The sequence below is a fragment of the Olea europaea genome, chromosome 10, assembly GCF_002742605.1.
Source record: "Olea europaea var. sylvestris chromosome 10, O_europaea_v1, whole genome shotgun sequence".
NCBI lineage: Eukaryota > Viridiplantae > Streptophyta > Magnoliopsida > Lamiales > Oleaceae > Olea > Olea europaea.
In genome coordinates this window covers 43,543,509-43,560,124 of record NC_036246.1, presented here as the reverse complement: position 1 = coordinate 43,560,124, position 16,616 = coordinate 43,543,509, and the positions used below count along the sequence as shown (strand labels likewise).

Below are 16,616 nucleotides of genomic sequence, written 5' to 3'. Positions count from 1 at the left end.
AATTGACATTTTTGAAAAAAATTTGTGCAAGACAAAATTTTTTGTGCATTTTCAAATTTAGTAGCATTTATATAAATTCCCCAAAAAAAAATTTCAAGTGCAATTTGCCACTTTCACACCTTACATTTCAAAAAATAAAACTGACCAGTTCTGAATACATATTATGATTTAATTGAGATGTTATAAAAAAATATTTTTGCAGTAGAATCAAAATTTATTTATTTTTCTTAAAATCGGGAACCGAATTAGAACAGTTTCGATTCAAGGATCAATTTGCATCTTTTGTCGACATCCCAAAAATGAATTCGTGGGTCCATTGCGGACACCTATGCCCACGCCAATATAGCTCAACATTCACATATATCCATAATTTCCTCACTCCTTTACTTCAGCTCTGCTTTCCCTTTTCTTCTCTGCTGCAAAAATGGCGTCTCGATTTTTCCCCTATACCATCACCAGTACAATTTTCTACACTGACCATTCTGTCCCCAATGCCCACACGAAAGTCGTTGAAATCCCCATCCAGTCCCCTTCTGATGAACCACCGGCCTCGATTCCCATCCCAATTGCGCAACCTCAATCCTCTGCTGCTGTTAAGATACAGTCAGTGTATCGATCGCACAGGGTCCGGAACCTTGTAAAGAAGATCGCCGCGGTCAATTCTGAAGCCAATTATTGGGAAAGACTCATCCAACAACAGGCATGCGTTTTAAATTTCTAACTCTTACTAATATTTCTTTGCAAATTGTATTCTGGATTTCTTAATTTCTTCGGGGCGGTCAATTTTGTGTTATTCATCATTAAATTTTGATGATCCCTTTGCAGAATGAACAGTAAATTAAATAGCATGTTAAATATGTGTTGTTAATTACTGAACTCTTAACGAAATGTTACGCTAGATTGCTGAACTTTATTTTGCCCTGAGTTCATCATTGAACCTTTTTTTTTTTGGAAGCTGATCACTCTATATATATTCATTAATTCTACACTGTATTTCGTTAAAACTGTAGTGACAAGAAGTGTTTTTAAACCAATTAATTATCCTTTTTAAAGACGGGGTAGATTGGTGAATTTATGCATTCGCATTCTTATTCAGGATCTGCATTCCTATTCAGGAAGAATAGTAGCAAGTAATGGATCACCAGCTTGAGATTTGAGATTGAGTAAGGATTTTCAATTTGGTAGGGTTCTGATGGGCGTAACTGATTATTATATCTGAAGGGAAGAAAATTCATTCAACTTCAGGGCAATTTTCTCAATTGTGTATCAATTTTTCATGATTATTGGGTTTTAGGATTACTTTTAATTGTTACTCTAACAATACTATTAGCTCAACATTTAAAATGATTTTCTGTATTCCGGGAATAAGGCTTCTCTTAGCTGCTTTTGTTGTTGTTAGAGACATGGTTGCTGGATGGCTGTTTGGACGTGTAATGCCTAATGATTTGGTTACCATTAAACCTAGTTAGCTGTTGTTTTAATTTTATACTTTTGTGCAGCGGAGTGTTTTTCTCATAAAAGTTCATTTCCTTTTCAAGTTTATGATTTGCTGATATCACAACTTTTGAAAATGATAATACCGAGTGATGCTCAAATAGATATAAGCAGCCGATTTCAATGTCCTGACTCTTGACTGAGAATTGAACAGCAATATGAATATGTAATCGTGTTGATATAATTGCAGCCACTGCGTCCAAATGTTTATTTTTCGATCTTGAGCCTTCTGTAAATTATGTGAGAGTATTAGGTGGTCATTTTGATATCATAAACCGTAGAGCTGATGCCTGGTGATGGTCGAAATTTAGTTAGGTCCGTTTTACATTTTACTTCAACTTGTTGCCTAAGTTTAGCATGTGACACATCTTATTAGCCTGTGACACAAAATAAGGGATGGGATAAGCGATACACATTGGTTTTAGAGATTTAATCTATACTTTGGAAGAGAGGATATTGGGCAGTATTATACTCTAATAATATCTTATTCAGTATTGCATGTCAAACATTGACCGACTGTTTCCTCCTATTTCATGCAGGAGACAGTTGATGCTGTGCGTACCAGTGAACAGGAGCGGATCAAGATCAACGAGGCTTTGATGAGTTTGTTATTCAGGTTAGACTCGGTGCCCGGGATTGATGCCACTGTGAGGGAGCTGAGGAGGCATGTGAGCCATAGGATTGTGGGGTTGCAGGAGATACTGGATGCAGTTTCAGACTCGAAAGTTCAACACTGGGATGGGTTTTTAAGGTACTGGGATGATGTTTTAGCTGGTATGGAAAAAGAGGTGTGCAAAGAAATAGGTGGTGGGAATGACATGGAGAGGTATTGTGCTGAGCATTTGGGATTTCGATGTCTACAGAGGTTTCTTCGTGACCAATGATCATGCGCATAAGTAATAGAGCATGTTTGGCTATGCTTAAAAAGTTATTTCACTAGAAAGGAAGTTGTTAAGAAAAGTCATATTTCAAAAATAAGTGACTTTGACTTTGACTTTTGCTTTCTATCTGTTTATATTGTAAATCGATACACGAGTTCCTAATCTTTTGCTTACATTTTGTGGTGACGTGGTGTATTTATTTTTGTTAGTTGTTATATCCTAATCGTAAAACTCCTAAAACTCTCTTCCTTTCGGTCTCTAAGCAATTCTAATAGTCGATGGAGTGTTGGAAAAAAAAAAAAAAAAAAATTGTTGTGGATTTCCCATTTTTTGGGAAATAAAACTGAATTTTTTCTTATTGTTTATTTACATAGTTAGACGGTCATTTTCAGCACACGTCTTTTTCTCTACCGAAGAGGTTTGACGAATGAAATTGAGATTCTAAGGTCTCTATATCGGGCTAAATGCATTGTCGATCACTGTACTTTTAGTAAATGAGCAATCAGGTCACTCATCTTTAATTTCAAGCAATCTGGCCACTCACTCAAGATTTTGAGTCCCAACATATTTGTAATCGGGGTCCTCACATAACACAAATTATTGACGTGGACGTGAAGGTTACATTAAATTTAAAAATTAGGTCTGCACGTATAATTCTTCACAATTTTGTTGTTCATCAAGTAACGTGCTAATCGCTTTCAAATTTTAACTTTTACATTAATAATTTATGTCACGTAGAGCCTCGTATTCATAAATTTAAATGGATTAAAATATTTAAAAATTTATTTTGAAGGTTGATAAATCGAAATCATACTAATTTAATCGTTGAGGATCCGGTCCTAATTCTTCCCAAAATAAATCCTAATCTTTCAAGAAGCCAAACATCTATATTTAATTATTGTCGGTGAGAGGAGGAATCTGACTTCCAAAATTTTTCTCTCGTTGAATTCTAGGCGATGGAGTGTTGGTTTAGGCTTTTGCAAGCGGCAGAGAGGGACATGCCTACTAAAACACCAAACTTAAGCGGTTTTACTCTATCTACTAGCTCCCAGTACCATGAACGGTGTCTACTATTCCAAACCAAAAATATATAATGCGGAAAGGGAAATAAATTCTCAAGTTTGTATATCATAGTTCAAACACTGAATTCCCCTACAATGAACTCAAATTGGAGGGACAAGAAATTCTACCCTACAATAGGCATTCTATTCCTTCTGGGTTTCATCTATCTGAATTACTTCGATAACTCATATTTTTCTTTTCCAATCATCACATGGAGTCCTCCCAAAATGGGCTTTGTAGGGGTTAATGGCACCAGATTTGTGCTTGTGGATAATGGGAATATAGAGTCACCTGTGTATTTGAACGGATGGAATTCTTATTGGTTGATGGAGGAGAGTGTGTGGGGTCCGTCGAGATATAGAGTCTCGGATATGCTCAAGAAAGGGGCTGAAATGGGGATGACAGTTTGCAGGACTTGGGCTTTCAGTGATGGTGCTCGACCCAATGATCTTCAGACTCAACCTGGTGTCTTCAATGAAAGGGTCTTCAAGGTTTTCAATGTTTAATTTATTATCAGAGTAATCTTTTTATTGCTTTGATTATTGACTACCCTTTTGTTAATATATTCAATTTAGTTTCACCAAGTTATTTTCTGTTAGATTGTAGTATTATCCGTTGTAAAATTTCTTGCCATAATATGTTTCTTGAAAATTAAATTTAGCTAGTTGGAATTGATTGTTGATTACCTTTCCTTAACATACTCAATATTAATTTAGATATTTGGCTGTGCTTAAAATCGGCTTTTTAGCATTTCATTCTGCTAAAAAAAACTGCTTTAAGCACCGCCAAACATCCTGTTGATTACCTTTCCTTATATATTCCATTTAGTTTCATGAAGCTCTTATTCTTTTTTATTATTATTTATTTTTGTATCAGTTGTAAAATTGCTTGCCATAATTTCTTTTTTGAAAATTAAATTGGAAGTTACTGTTGTCTTGTCTTGGGGGTAAGAATTTCAGGGAAAATCCAAAAGGTTTGATTGTTTGTGGAAGAATGACATTTTAAGGTTAGTTCTTGATCAAAGGAAAATTTTCCTGTTCGTTATTTGAATGAATCTTAAGTCATACTTCGCGACCGTTGTTAAGTCTGTTTCAATATTTATAAAGATAGTTTAATCCTTTAGTGCATGTCCAGTATTAGGCAGGACTCGATCAAATCCTCCTTACCAAACATGCTATTAATGATTGAACTATGTTATCAATGAGTATAGGATTCCTTTGAGTATTGGACAGTGGAGTAGCTCCAGGTTGGCTTAAGAGGAGCAGTCTCTACTCTTTGGGATATCATTAGGCCTTATCTGTCTAAATACCTCAGTAATTTGGTCTTCTCGAAAAATATTAGAGCATTCTCTGATCCTTGCTGGTTATAGCGTAAAAACTCTTTGTTCTTGGTTTTCTCGATCTCACTCATCTCTCCCTTTTCATTCTCAAATCTATAGAATCTTCATAAGTCAAGGAGTAGGCTTCTAAATTGGTGATCCGATTCAATTTGACGCCATTCATTCTTTTGTCTTCAGGGATTAGATTATGTGGTATACGAAGCTAGGAAACATGGGATAAGATTAATCCTCAGTCTTGTCAACAATTTGAATGCTTTTGGTGGAAAAGCTCAGTATCTGCGTTGGGCAGAAGAAGCTGGAGTGAATATTACTTCGTCGACCGATTCATTTTTCTCTAATCCAATCATAAAAGAGTATTACAAATCTTATGTCAAGGTATGGTGAATCCCGCTCTTATAGGTATTATGTTGCAAGCAAGATTACACAACTTTTTACAATTACTTTACACATTATGTTTTGAGAAATACCACCTAAGGTTTATTAACGTGTGTGTGTGGATAATATTAATTATGGGAAAACATCGACTTGCAGGTTAAGTGAAAACTAAATGGAAGTGCTTCCCTGAGATCCTTAATCTTTTTGGTTCATATTTCTTTTGGGCTGTTGCAGGCTATTTTGACTAGAAAGAATTCCTTTACTGGTGTCAAATATTCGGAGGAACCGGCCATATTTGCCTGGGAACTCATGAATGAACCTCGGTGTAAATCCAATTCATCTGCTTCCGCTCTTCAGGTAAACTCAAAACTAAGTTCTCCTTCTTGTGCTTTGGCCTCCCTTTCAGAAAGGAATTGAACTCTTGGTGATTAGTATTGAGAAAGTAGTGTCAAGCGATTATCTTGAAAACCGGAATGTACAGCCTGTTTGGGTAAGCTTGAAAAGTTTATGCAAGTAAGTTTACTTAAAGTTTTAAAATAAAATAATTTTTTAATGGTCAAAGTCAGAAATAAGTGACTTCTTTCACTTAAAAGTAATATAAGTAACATTTTCAAACATGTTTGAAGATAAAGTTTACACCTTTTTTCAGCCAAAAATGCTCGTAGTTCATCCAGGTGAATTAACTTTCTAACCACCAGTATAAATGCATTATCCATGTGCTCAGTGTCTATTTTGGCCAATAGATATCATCACATCACTGGATTAACTAGAGACTCTAAACAGGCTTGGATTACAGAGATGGCTGCATTTGTGAAGAGTTTGGACGGAAAACATCTTGTGACAGTTGGACTTGAAGGGTTTTACAGTCTAAATTCAACAGGGAATTACGGAGCAAATCCAGGGGAATGGGCGGCATCACTTGGATCAGATTTTATAAAGAACTCAGCAATTGAAAACCTAGACTTCGCTTCAGTTCATGCTTACCCACACAGCTGGTTAGTGATACTCTCTGCTCATTATGATTTTGCACCAACGAGAAATTTGGTTACACTTGTGCTTGGAGCTAAATTTAAAACTCTCCATTTGTTGATTTGAACCCCGAAATTGACTAATTAGAAGATCTTTATGATATCTTATGAGCTTGCCTGGCTTTAAAAAATTAGTAATAGAACTTTTTTATTGTGAAACATATTTCAATAACTTATTTTTCGCACTTTTGACTAAAAGCAGTTAGTTATTGTGATAGTATCTCTTAACTTACTGTCAAAATAAGTAACCTAAACTTTCATTAATAAAAAAATTACTTAGTTTGAATCTTAATTATTTGCTTATAAGTAAACTTTCTAATCTTAGCCAAACATGGTCATATCACCACTTCCTGGTTTTTTGGGCTTTTAGTGAGGTATTATGACCTTTGTGCCCCATGAGTTGTACGATGAAATTCTAGTTTCCTTTTGGGATTTGACTACCATGCTATTTTCTGTGTAATTGTATGCTTTAGGATCCCAGATGCAGATTTAGAAGCAAAAGTAAAATACCTATCCAACTGGGTAGATGCTCATGTTAACGATGGTGAGAATGTGCTGAAGAAGCCCGTTCTTTTTACTGAAGTTGGCGCCCTTTTAGTTACAAAGACAGGAGGATTATATGATAGAGATATTTTGTTGAGAATGGTTTATGACCAAATTTACGAATCTGCAAAGAGAAGGGAAGCTGGTGCTGGAGTTCTAATTTGGCAGTTATTGGTCGAAGGAGTGGAGGAATATAGTGACAAGTATTCCTTTGTAGCTTGGAAGTGTCCTTCGACTTATAAATTGATCTTAGAACAATCATGCAGGCTAAGAAATACTTCTCGAAGCCTAAAAAACCGGAAAGATCAACATAAGGATCCTTGTTTCAGTCAGAAAAGAGGTTGAGAAAGGAATAGGGTATGGGAAAATTAGTAATAAGCAAACTCTGAAGATTGTGTTGGGAGTTTGAACTTGTACATACAATCAACCAGACTTGTTCTATGGTGTATAATATTCGTATCATGTGTATGTTTTAATATTATTTGATTTTGATGCTTGTATAGAATTCGTTAAGCATTAGCCAGTACTAGTTGTTTTGTACTCAATTGTTGTACTTGTGCAATCCAACGTTTTTCGGATAAGAAATTTCTTCGTTGTACTTGATATAAGTTTTTGATTAAATCACGCCTTTTTGCATTAGTGTTGTGATGCACGTCTATTTGGCAGGACTTTTGAAAAATCAAAAGTTGCTTTGAAAACTAAGAGACTATTTTTAGACCTGTTTGGATAAAATTTTGTAAGTCTTTTGGAGGGTTAAGTTCACCAATGGTTATCCAATTTTATACTTAGTGTCACCATAGGCAACTAATTTAATTTTGTTTCATCATGACTACCCAACTTTATACTTATATCACCATGGTTATTGAATTTGATTTTATTTCAACGTAGTCATCCAATTTTATATAACGTTTCACGATAGCTATTTAACTTCTTTTCATTCTTTTCACTAATTTTAAAAATGGTAAAACGGTAACTTTACATTATATATGTAAAAATAAATTATAAAAACGAACACAAAATAAAATTTTATTTAAAAATAAAATAAAACAAAATCTTATTTTAATACTTAAAATAAAATAAAATAAAATAGAAACTTATTTTAAAAAATTTTATAAAAAAATTATTTTTATTGTTTAATTTTTTATATATAATATAAAATTACCATTTTACCCTTTTAAAAATTAGTAAAAATTGTGAAAAGAAATTTGGTGACGGTGGTGAAATATTACATGAAATTGGATGATCATGGTGATGCTAAATATAAATTTGGGTGGTCATTGTAAAACAAAATGAAATTGAGTAACCATAGTGATACTAAATATAAAATTGAATGACCATAGATGGATTTAACCATCTTTTGGAAGAACTCTGCCTAGCGTAGCTTTCTCAAACAACTTTTCTACAAAAAAAACTAAAAGCAGAAGCAGGGCTTATGGGCCTAAATGTGCGCGCGCGCACATTCGTAAACAATTATTAAAAGAAATCTTCAATCCTTCCAACACACGAGACTTGTACAGGAGTACTCTTTAAAGGCAAACCAGCCTACGAAACTCTCTCTCATCTAACTCGAACAGCTGCATTTGCACCGCGACAAGCATTTCTTGCAATCGGCTAGTCTTGGATAGCCACCATTGCAGTCACATTTCTTGATACACTTGGAACGACACGTTCCACTCCACAAACATCGAGCCATGCATTGCATTATAGGAACACATCTCGGGCAACTGGATTTCATTTGATTTGTGATACAGTTACTGCACTCAGTTCCATCCCCAGGACAGGCCACAGAAAGCAAAGCCATCTCCCACAGTATCAGCAATAATATGCATACCGTAGACATTTTTGACAGCCAAATTTTCTTTCCCATTTCTTCACACTGAAGCTATAACTTAGTTTATAGAGTCTGTGGTTATATTTATATCCTTCATACCTCCTCTTGTTATTAAGTCATAGCAGATGGAGGCAGGTCTTTAAGAGATCATTTACTGTTCTTTTGGCTCTTCATAATTAATGCCTATTTCAGTATTGAAAATGGGATTTTCTTGGAATGCTCAATGTCACTGAAATCAGGTCACAAGACTTTATTTTGTTCTATATTAGTCACTGCACGTGAAATTTTATTTCAACTTGGTCATTGAACATAAATGTTTGTGTTCGTTCCATTCATATCTGTTAGGCCCCGTTTGGGAGTGATTATGAGAATTAATTTTGTGACCGTTAGGATAAAAGTGGGGACCACCTGTGAAAGAAGAAGTCAAACTTTATGGTTGGAATAATGAAATAACGGTCAAAAAATCAATTTTTTTGGACGAAAAATCACTCCCAAACAAGCTCTAAGAGGTCAATTTGACTAACTGAAAAGTTGATGCATGGTAGTTCAATTGGCAAATAACTAATTTGTTCATCACATATTTTTCTGTTCAAACTTGACCATAAAGATGGGCCGGCCGTCTTACATTTGATACTTATAGTTCAACATTGCAGAGTAGACATAGATTGACAGAGTTCAAGTTCATAGGAGGAACCCAAAAAAAAAAAAAAAAAAAAAATAAAATTACGGGCATGAACATGCATAATCTGGTTGTACCTTTAGCTGTTATGTTAGCTATGGCATAACAATAACATACTAATATGAATACTGAAGACCATACCATAATGAAATTTTGTGATCTCTCCCTCCATAATCTGTTTGATTTTATCATGATAGAGCAATGGATCTGTTATATAGTGCGTATAATCATTGAATTTTTAGCAAAATTTGACGTTACTGTTACTATATTTCATTTTGTTTCAAATTCATCTAACTTAAATATTTCTTTCAAGTTGATTGCTTTGTCGTTGTGAAAAAACTAGCGTGACAACCTACTTGACAAGTAAACTATATTGCCATTGAGATAGATAAGCGACTAACTAGTAGTAAAGTTTCACTTTAGTACTCAACTTGGAGGAGGGGGGGGGAGGGGGTGAAGTTTAGTGACTAAGATGAAAATTCGCCAAAAAATTTGGTGACCATCCGTGAATTTCACATGTTTGCATATTAAGCAAGTCATACAATTTGAAAATTGCTCTACAAGGTCATGTTGACATAATAGTCGATTAACAATTAGCATTTTGACGATTTCATATGATGAATTATACCGAACCTAACGAGATTATAAAAGAAAATATATATTTATAGTAAATCTAACCGAACAAATAGGCCTCGATAAATAGATACATCCATAAGATAGATTGGAGTAAATCCGACAAGTTTAAAAAAGAAAGCATATAAAATGCTTATTGATATTATTTATAATTTTGTCCAATTTTTTTTCTAATTGAACATAGCAAAGGTGCCTCCATGACTCATGTCCAAAAACTGTATGAGAACAGTGCAAGTGCTGCAATGTAGACAAGAGCAAATAAAATATTATAAGCTCCTTTTGCTTTGCCTTTCAACAGAGCCTGAAAATTCAGCTTTTCAATTGCATTCATCAACAAAGCTATGGTTTTCTGTCCACAAAAATAAATTCAAAATTTCTCAATTAAGACAAAAAATTACACGATTTGAAAGTTTGGTGACCGAAACCTAAACTTCTTGTATAAATTCTCACCAGTCTTAGGGGTTCAAAATGAAGGACTGGCTCCATGAACATGTCCATATTCCTGCAGGATCAAAAAACCCATATATATTGCTAAATACTCCAAAAAATTCAAATGAAATTCAATTATAATCAACTTATTTCGTTTTCTCCTTACTTTATCATCACCTTTCCCTGGTAAACATGGCACATGTAGATGCTGTAACCCTTTCCCAAAGGAATTAGGGGAACCTTATCCCATGCTGCAGGAGAAAAAATGATCAATGTGGAAGGGGTGGGTAGGGTGGTGGGGTGGGTGGAATTGAGGAGGGGAAAATAACCTAGTCTCCAGGATACTCCAACAACCATTCCATCATCCAATGTGGGTTGTACTGTAAATACAATGTTTTTTCCTATTTTATTCATGAAATAAGAGAAGAATGCCAGTATTTGCTGCAAAGGAAATCCAATTCAGGTTAATTGGATTACACAAAATAAGCCAATTTACATTGAATTTGACTGGCATGTAGCAAAACAAGGGGCGACCCACATGGGGTCAAATGACCTCATAGTTTTTTGGAATTATTATTATTTTTTTTTTTTGGCTGAAAACTTTATTTTTTGCCCCCAAAAAGTCCAAATCCTAAATCTATATCCATATCCATATCCATTATTTAGTCCATAAATATATCATATAATCCACTGATTTCTTCCCAAAGTGCAAACACTGAACATGAACAGCAAACAACCGATTTTTCCTTTTTATTCATGATACGTTGTTCGAAAAAAAAAAGAATTTTTTGACCCCACAATTCGAACTGTCTGGGTTCACCCCTGAGCAAAACCACACAATTTATAAACAAAAAAATATTTAAAGAATGGAGCTCAATTTCTAGTAGTTTGCTTTATAGTGGAATGGTGAACCAGAACCACCTCGACTGAAAATTAAAGTCATTGGACGAGATGGTTGAAAATGGTGTCTGAGCATGCAAAATTACTTACGTACCTCCTTACCATGCAAGGGTTGAAAAGCAGAAATAAAGTTGGAAATGAAGAGGCATTCTTCAGCAATCATATCAGACATTTCGTTAAGATTTCTATTCTTAATTGCTTCGAAAAGCTTCAGCACTGTCTCCATAGCTCTCTGATCGTCGGCCGGAGGCGGAGGTGGAGGCCCCGACTCCTTGGTATCGCATGCGACTCTCTTCAGGCCAGTTCTTGTGCAGGTATTACCTTTAAAACAACTTCTGTAAGAATGGATCACATGAGAAATCTGTGCTGTTCGAGGTATATTTTTAAGGTTAAATTCCATGTCTAGGCATGGATTATACACAGGTTGTCTTGATCTAGATATTAACGGTGAGGAATTTGTGAGCATTTTACAGAATGCCATGGTAGAAGTTATAGAGATCGAGCCCATTTGATATCTGGATGATTTGAAAATTAATTTCAGAATTTAATAGAGCTGGAAGAGAGAAGGGTTTTGGGTGCATTGAAATTAAGGAATAAAGGAACACAATCTCTAATCACAAGCTTAGAATCTTGCTGTTGGAAATTTTGGAGGGATAGAGAAGAAACAAAACGAGTTACACAAAAATTGCAAAAAGAAGATCAATAAATTAGGAAATTGTCAAGAACAACTTCAAAGGCTCGAACGCGGGCTCGCTGTCCTCAAATGTTATTTGCCCCATCTCCGATGTTTTGTGAGATGTTTAAAGACATTCCAACAAATGATTTGAAGGATTATAACAAGTCTTGTAAATAATTTCACCAAAGTACAAAGTAAAATTCTTCAAAATTTGAAGAACACTAAGAGAAATGAAAATGAATGTAAATAGGGATTTGATTTATGTTGAGGAATGAGGAACGAATTTCAAGTGCTTTCAATGTATCTTTGCCTTGAACATGGCTCCTCTATATATAGGCATCGACCATATATGTTGACCTCCGAAAATGGTCAACAAGTGTCATTAGAAGATAGTGTACGCGTAGACGTATCCTTTGTTATATATTTATAGTATAAATATAAAATGTAAAAGAAATAATCAAATTAGATGAAGTGCCCAAATAGTGGGAAATGTGGTATTTGTGTGGGATGTCGGGGGTTCGAGTCACTCCCCACACGTCAGGGCTTCCTTGACTAAAATATTTTTTATTATTATTATTTTTATTTCCAAAATTATTTAATAGGTCAAACTAGCCAATATTTTTTGACCATTTTTTATAACAACCCACTACTCACAATCATTAATATTCTGGATTATTCTCTGATCATGAAGAAGACGATTACTTCCAGTTTTGCCTATATAAACCCCTGTCTTGGTTTGGGAAAGAGACACAAAAAAGAAAACAGAAAATCATTTGGAAAGAAATCTTATTTCTCATATTCTGAATTTTTATACTCGATTTTTCATTTATTCCAGAGTACATTTGAGAGTTCTAAAAATCATTCGTGATTGCTGCACAAGTGGTTTACGATCATTGTATTCTAGGAGTGATTGTCCACAGAGGTTGCAGCAATTATCGACAAGTAATTTCACTTTAGAATATCGTGTTGTCACGAGACTCGATCGGATGATAATTTTTAAATTTTTAAATTTTATTGTTTTGAATGGTCCTGCGACTGATTATTTTTCTAACATTCTTGTAGTATATTGGTTGTAAATACGTATATTTGTGAAAGAAGAAGAAGAACGAATAAAAGATTAAATGGCTTGAAATGTATGGAGTAATATTTATTCTTCCCTCCAAAATGTGCTAAAAATTAATATATCCGTCCCTTATTCTTTTGCCTGGGTTTTCTCCCCTTGTTCTCTTTCTATATATGTGTTGTTTCTATTGTTCGACACATCTCTCTCTTTTTCTCTTTCTCAAGGAAAGGGTATATATAGAGTTTGGGAAATACATGGTGGCTGTTGGATTCGAACCACTTGCCCTTACCTACCTTCTTCAGTCTCGTCTTTCAGAGCCTCGGCAAGTCAACCTCCTTGTCTTTCAGAACCTCGACAGATCGTGAATATGAAAACTTTGGCATAAACCTTTCATCAGGGCTTCGCTATGTATCTGGTTGAGTGGCACCTTGGCCCGAACGAGAACTTTGGCTTCTATAACCTTCGTAACATTGTTGCTTCGTCTTCTCCTACGTTTTGGGCTTACTCATCCGAGGACGTCAGTGGGATTATGATAAGTGTATTTTCTACACTTATTCGGGGTTCTAAACTATATAATTTTATTGTTCTTTTGGCAAAATATGATCTAAATTTTATTGTATTAATTTTCTTAGGTAAAACTCGTGCTTGGACGAAGAAGGAAAGGAAAGAAGCAAAAATTGGCGAAAAGTGACAAAATCCAAAACACGGGAATTAAATTGGCCATTGATGGAAGTTGGAGGCCAAGGCATACAAGTCAAAAAGTGGAGGATCTGAGATGCAATTATTGAGGGACTTGGCTGCAAAGGACACAAAATCCATTTATTTGGCGGCCAATTACAGTGAATTGGGCGCTTGTGGGCCATTTTAATTATTGGGGGTCATTATAAATGCTTCTCCAAACTTCAGGGACCAAAGCTAAAAATTTTCCTAGGTTTTACTATTAAAAACCATGCAGATCTGGGGGAAGAAAAAAAAACCTAGAGGGCCGACAAGAGAATCAAAGAAGTCGCCGGCTGCTGGAAGGAGAATTGTGGGCTAAATTATAGTATACATCTCACTTCTCACGCCAAAACAGAGGTAGCCAATATTATAATTTGCACACACATTGAGGGCTGCCTTGTGGGGAATATACATAAAAGACTTGGAGGGGAGTTTGCTGTTGAATTAGAGGAGTTTTCCATTAATAAGGCCGGCTGCCAGAAGCTGGAATTTGTGATATATACTCATAGAAATCGAGGCTGTTGTCATCAGATATACACGCACAACTTGAGAAGAATAACTGGGGAATTAAAGAGGCTGCCCCGTTGCTGAGAGTTATTAATATATACCTACGGAAACGGAGGCAAAAGTGGAGAGAAGCTGCCGGCTGGGGTTAGGCTTCAGCTGCTGAATTATATAAGACATACATACATAAGCTGCTGGTGGCAGTTAGAATATAAACGTTGTCGGCTAGCTTTGGGATTAATAGTTCAGCCAGCTTCTGGTAGAGAAATTGGTGGGCTGCCGTCTGCTGGAAGAAACCATTCACATGCATTAAAAAGGGGAGGAATTACACGTCAATTGCAGGAGAAAAAAGTGGAGAGAAAGGGCTGTATTTTATTATTTATAAACATACAAAACTGCCGGCAGATTGGAGAAAATAGGAGGCAGAACCTGGTGGAGAAAAAGGCACAACTGGCAGCTGAAAAACAAGGGAGAAAGAAAGGGAAAGCTGGCTGGAATTGAAAGTCAAAGAAAGAGGCTGGAAAGTATATATGTGTATATATTCATGCACATGCAAAGGTGGCAGCTGGGTATTTTCTTTTATTGTGGTGCAAGAGCTTGAAGATTAATTATGTCCCGTCGATTTTCGGTGATTTCCTTCCACTCTTATGTGTTTAATTCCAACAGTATGCTAGGCTAATTTTTCTCACGTATTGGATGATGACAAAATTGTTTAATTATTAGTTTTAATTCGAGACCTATGTTTTTATGTTAATTCTTGCGTTGTGATTCCAATAATATGCATAATTAGATTGTTCTAATATTTGCGCACCATTAGGATAATAAGTTACTTTTTCGTAGTGTTGGAAAATTCACGATAGGTAGAACACTATTATTGGGACACATGGGCAATCAATATTAGGAACAGTATTTGTGGCATGTGCGATCTTATATGATAATCCTAATTGTCAATGCATGTTTGCCATATGAATTCGACTTAGGAATAGGATCGTCTCGTGGTAATCATAGATTTATTATATCTTGGGAAAGAATAATAAATAAATAAATAAACGGAATTATCAATCGTCGCAATTACATAAATTGAGATAATTATTATTGGTTGAGAATTAGAACTAAGAATTAATCAATGGCGTCGGAAATCCAATACGTTTACACATTTAAATTTTTAAACCAAATTTAATTATTTTCACAAGTTTTAGTATTAAATTGGCCATTGATGGAAGTTGGAGGCCAAGGCATACAAGTCAAAAAGTGGAGGATCTGAGATGCAATTATTGAGGGACTTGGCTGCAAAGGACACAAAATCCATTTATTTGGCGGCCAATTACAGTGAATTGGGCGCTTGTGGGCCATTTTAATTATTGGGGGTCATTATAAATGCTTCTCCAAACTTCAGGGACCAAAGCTAAAAATTTTCCTAGGTTTTACTATTAAAAACCATGCAGATCTGGGGGAAGAAAAAAAAACCTAGAGGGCCGACAAGAGAATCAAAGAAGTCGCCGGCTGCTGGAAGGAGAATTGTGGGCTAAATTATAGTATACATCTCACTTCTCACGCCAAAACAGAGGTAGCCAATATTATAATTTGCACACACATTGAGGGCTGCCTTGTGGGGAATATACATAAAAGACTTGGAGGGGAGTTTGCTGTTGAATTAGAGGAGTTTTCCATTAATAAGGCCGGCTGCCAGAAGCTGGAATTTGTGATATATACTCATAGAAATCGAGGCTGTTGTCATCAGATATACACGCACAACTTGAGAAGAATAACTGGGGAATTAAAGAGGCTGCCCCGTTGCTGAGAGTTATTAATATATACCTACGGAAACGGAGGCAAAAGTGGAGAGAAGCTGCCGGCTGGGGTTAGGCTTCAGCTGCTGAATTATATAAGACATACATACATAAGCTGCTGGTGGCAGTTAGAATATAAACGTTGTCGGCTAGCTTTGGGATTAATAGTTCAGCCAGCTTCTGGTAGAGAAATTGGTGGGCTGCCGTCTGCTGGAAGAAACCATTCACATGCATTAAAAAGGGGAGGAATTACACGTCAATTGCAGGAGAAAAAAGTGGAGAGAAAGGGCTGTATTTTATTATTTATAAACATACAAAACTGCCGGCAGATTGGAGAAAATAGGAGGCAGAACCTGGTGGAGAAAAAGGCACAACTGGCAGCTGAAAAACAAGGGAGAAAGAAAGGGAAAGCTGGCTGGAATTGAAAGTCAAAGAAAGAGGCTGGAAAGTATATATGTGTATATATTCATGCACATGCAAAGGTGGCAGCTGGGTATTTTCTTTTATTGTGGTGCAAGAGCTTGAAGATTAATTATGTCCCGTCGATTTTCGGTGATTTCCTTCCACTCTTATGTGTTTAATTCCAACAGTATGCTAGGCTAATTTTTCTCACGTATTGGATGATGACAAAATTGTTTAATTATTAGTTTTAATTCGAGACCTATGTTT

At 35.6% G+C, this 16,616-nt stretch overlaps 3 protein-coding genes across 3 annotated transcripts; 2 read left to right on the top strand and 1 right to left on the bottom strand.

Annotated features, from left to right (window-relative positions):
• The first annotated feature begins 351 nt into the window (after positions 1–351).
• On the top strand, positions 352–2,590 carry LOC111402408 (BAG family molecular chaperone regulator 5, mitochondrial-like). The gene is made up of 2 exons (XM_023030693.1): positions 352–700; positions 2,034–2,590. The coding sequence occupies exons 1-2, from the start codon at positions 425–427 to the stop codon at positions 2,376–2,378; spliced, it is 621 nt and encodes a 206-aa protein (XP_022886461.1). The 5' UTR covers positions 352–424; the 3' UTR covers positions 2,379–2,590.
• A 662-nt stretch (positions 2,591–3,252) lies between these two features.
• Positions 3,253–7,325, top strand: LOC111402407 (mannan endo-1,4-beta-mannosidase 6-like). Its single transcript, XM_023030692.1, has 5 exons — positions 3,253–3,928; positions 4,954–5,151; positions 5,386–5,508; positions 5,935–6,146; positions 6,653–7,325. The coding sequence occupies exons 1-5, from the start codon at positions 3,533–3,535 to the stop codon at positions 7,065–7,067; spliced, it is 1,344 nt and encodes a 447-aa protein (XP_022886460.1). The 5' UTR covers positions 3,253–3,532; the 3' UTR covers positions 7,068–7,325.
• Positions 7,326–9,927: 2,602 nt separating this feature from the next.
• Positions 9,928–11,706, bottom strand: LOC111402797. Its single transcript, XM_023031130.1, has 5 exons — positions 11,289–11,706; positions 10,624–10,735; positions 10,461–10,545; positions 10,316–10,367; positions 9,928–10,214 (listed from the first exon to the last, which is right to left on the bottom strand). The coding sequence occupies exons 1-5, from the start codon at positions 11,700–11,702 to the stop codon at positions 10,068–10,070; spliced, it is 810 nt and encodes a 269-aa protein (XP_022886898.1). The 5' UTR covers positions 11,703–11,706; the 3' UTR covers positions 9,928–10,067.
• Positions 11,707–16,616: the final 4,910 nt, after the last annotated feature.

Coding starts and splice junctions, on each gene's coding strand:
- LOC111402408 (XM_023030693.1), top strand. CDS start 425: ATGGCGTCTCGATTTTTCCCCTATACCATCACCAGTACAATTTTCTAC. Junction 701..2,033: donor AAAGACTCATCCAACAACAG/GCATGCGTTTTA, acceptor TATTTCATGCAG/GAGACAGTTGATGCTGTGCG.
- LOC111402407 (XM_023030692.1), top strand. CDS start 3,533: ATGAACTCAAATTGGAGGGACAAGAAATTCTACCCTACAATAGGCATT. Junction 5,509..5,934: donor CATCTGCTTCCGCTCTTCAG/GTAAACTCAAAA, acceptor GACTCTAAACAG/GCTTGGATTACAGAGATGGC. Junction 6,147..6,652: donor CATGCTTACCCACACAGCTG/GTTAGTGATACT, acceptor TGTATGCTTTAG/GATCCCAGATGCAGATTTAG.
- LOC111402797 (XM_023031130.1), bottom strand. CDS start 11,702: ATGGGCTCGATCTCTATAACTTCTACCATGGCATTCTGTAAAATGCTC. Junction 10,546..10,623: donor TGGAGTATCCTGGAGACTAG/GTTATTTTCCCC, acceptor TTTCTCCTGCAG/CATGGGATAAGGTTCCCCTA. Junction 10,215..10,315: donor ATTTTGAACCCCTAAGACTG/GTGAGAATTTAT, acceptor TTTTGTGGACAG/AAAACCATAGCTTTGTTGAT.